The sequence below is a fragment of the Egretta garzetta genome, unplaced genomic scaffold (genome assembly GCF_000687185.1).
Source record: "Egretta garzetta isolate BGI_Z169 unplaced genomic scaffold, ASM68718v1 scaffold58, whole genome shotgun sequence".
Classification (NCBI taxonomy): domain Eukaryota; kingdom Metazoa; phylum Chordata; class Aves; order Pelecaniformes; family Ardeidae; genus Egretta; species Egretta garzetta.
In genome coordinates, this window is record NW_009260613.1 from 36,890 (window position 1) to 39,699 (window position 2,810).

The 2,810-nt window shown below is 42.0% G+C and overlaps 1 protein-coding gene across 1 annotated transcript in view; it reads right to left on the minus strand.

Moving 5' to 3' along the window:
• Positions 1-1,786: 1,786 nt before the first annotated feature.
• LOC104131711 (transmembrane 4 L6 family member 1) overlaps positions 1,787-2,810 on the minus strand; it is a 12,489-nt gene continuing 11,465 nt past the window's right edge. The window contains exons 4-5 of the mRNA XM_035900466.1: positions 2,315-2,501; positions 1,787-1,807 (exon numbers count right to left, since the gene is read on the minus strand). Of these exons, the coding sequence (XP_035756359.1) occupies positions 1,787-1,807; positions 2,315-2,501 (208 nt within the window). The remainder of the gene's footprint in view (positions 1,808-2,314; positions 2,502-2,810) is intronic.

Genomic DNA, 2,810 nt, shown 5'->3' on the forward strand with positions numbered 1-2,810 from the left:
AATCATAGAATCATAGAATGTTTTGGGTTGGAAGGGACCCCTAGAGGTCATCTAGTCCAACCCCCCTGCAGTGAGCAGGGACACCATTAACTAGATCAGGTTGCTCAGAGTCCCGTCCAACCTGGCCTTGAATGTTTGCAGGGGTAGGGCCTCCACTACCTCTCTGGGCAACCCATTCCAGTGTTTCATGTAGCAGCACTGTCCAGGCTTCACTGCTGACAATGAACATGAGCTTTTAAAGCCACCTGGCAGGTTTGGATGCACCTAGTCATGACTGCAAACTTCAACAAGTCTTACACTTTTTTTACAAGAAAGTATTTTTAAGTTTTATGGTCAAATTTCCTGCTTCTAGGGGTGAAGCTGTGCTCCAAGGATGTGCACAAATACTCCTCATCTTAGCACAACTGGCATTTTCCTCCCCATTTTGTATAAAGGGGTTTGCATGCTCCATTAGAGGACAGCACAACCAACCATGCGAGTCTGCAAATAACTGCATTCAAATAACTCGTTCCCATGCTACAGTGCAAAAATATGATCAGCTTTTGACTGAGAAACATAAATGTCTCTCTGAAAAGTAGACCCCGAGTGCTTTAAATATATTCAGATTTTCATAACTGCATACATGCCTTCAAGGTGGCTAAAGGTTATCTTACAGTTTGGCTGACTCAGGGAATTCAGTGGCATGTCTAAGGCCTTTGAAGAAGTCACTGAAATGATGGGGCTTCTGTAGTTTGCCAGTCATGGACTTTAGCATCAAGGGCTTGATCTGGAGTGATGATAGGGAATTACGCAGTTCCTGCGTGTTACTGTTGCTGTAACACTAAGACTGATGCAATTTGTTGCCTTGCAGATTATATCTCTTATTTGTTACTAAACTGCACATAATTACTACCTTTATCAATTTAATATTTATCTTTACCAGTTAATTGCTTGTCCATGTGATCTATTCTAGAGCAGCCCTACAGACCTGTATGGAAATTAGTGTGTCTCTTGTGCAGTCTCGTGAGGACAAAACTGATGCTGAGATTCTCCTCCTTTTAGTTAAACTGGACATTGTTAAACTTTTGCTCCAAAGCCTACTGCCTATATTGACCCAAATGCCCCTCCAGGGCTGCCACATCTCTCAGGTGCTCCCGAAGAATGGATGTAGAAGGGCACTGGTCTTTGTCAAACATGGTAGCAAGGTACCAATGGGCACAAGGGATTTTGGCTCCAGGGTGGCTGAGGAAGGCTGGAAACCGTGTGCTTCAATTGCCTTCTGGTGTTGCAAATGCTGCTCGATATATTTGCCGCTCATCCTAATTTAAATCTGGGAGTGCCTGGGTAGCAAGTTAATAGGAACAGACAGGTGAGCTCAAGGTGGGATTTGGAGGGGACAGGAGGTTATTTACATCCAGCCAGAGCCTGCTTCGTGCAGCTGATAATTGTATACATTAACAACGGTTCGGTCTCCCATATACACAAGAGGGCAAGTGGTGAATTTTGATCTGGGGACCTTTGTGTTTTATGACCAAGTATGGCAGTCAGGACTGGACAGATTAGTGCTTTTGCCAGTACCTGAGACTGAGCAGGAATATTTAGAGAGATGAAAATTTGGAGTCTCAGCTCTAAGTGATCTAGTCTTTTTCCACCCTGGCTTCTTTATAAAAAATTAATTTTGCCTCATGAAACTCCTGAACATTTTCGGATTTCTTTGTCATCCCCCCATAAATACATCACAGTGCACTATCCTTATTGTATATGAATCGGCAGCTCGGAACTTGTCCTGTCATTCCCTGTAGATCATTCACATTCCAGAAATATTTGTCTGAAAGGCAATGAATGAAAGATGATTAATTAATATTCCAGGAGGATATCAGACTACTGCAAGCATCTTGTACAATGAAAATAAACAGTGAAAAGGCAGCAGCAGTGACAAATGAAACTTGAAAAAGGTTTTCTTCTATTTTGTAAAATGACATTTTTACTACTGTTGACCAACTAAAACCACCTCTACTTCTCACGTCTCCCACTTACAGATGCTGGGAGGGTCATTGCACTATATCAAAAAGGATTCTTGAATAGGAACACAACCATGCAACTGAGTATATCAGTACCTCACACTGCTCTGATGTTTTCAAATATCTGAGGACTGGGTTATCCCTGACTACCATGTGAGGGAGAGAGACAGCGTGCAAATGCTTCTGTACTGCCTCAGCTCCCCGGAGGAGTTCATTCAGGGGCTGTGCAGATCTCTCATGTACCATTCCCAGATCCTGAAAAATAAAAGTGGTAAGAACATGAAGCACTCTGATACCTTTTACTGCATACCGACCTTTCTTTTCCTCATACATGTGCCACATATGAAGCTGGTAAGACCATTGATGATTTGAATAAAACAAAGAATAGCTTCAATCACACCGACGGCCAGGAGAATAGAGAAAAGGACAATATTCCAAAGGATGATGTTTTCAGGTTCTTTGCAAATGCTCCATGTTGTCTGGTTGAACAAGTAATTGTCTCTGCGATAGAGAAAAATAATTGGCAATGTATTAGAAAATAGAAATTTGAGAATGCTTTCTGTGTCCTGTATTGTATTTTCTGAACTTGATTGCACAAATTGAGTCTCAAATTCTACTCTAGTTGGTAAAAGCTGGTGATTCTCTTCAGAATTGCCTTTGCAAAGGTGCAATTGGTGACTAAGGAAGAGAGCCACACCTGTACTTCATTGCATGCACAGGAATCTCCCTTTTGTTTTATGGCAGTGCTAATAACTAAAGGGAAAAGTCCCTAATGGCTTTAAAATGTGTCTCCATGTTCTCCATTCCTGC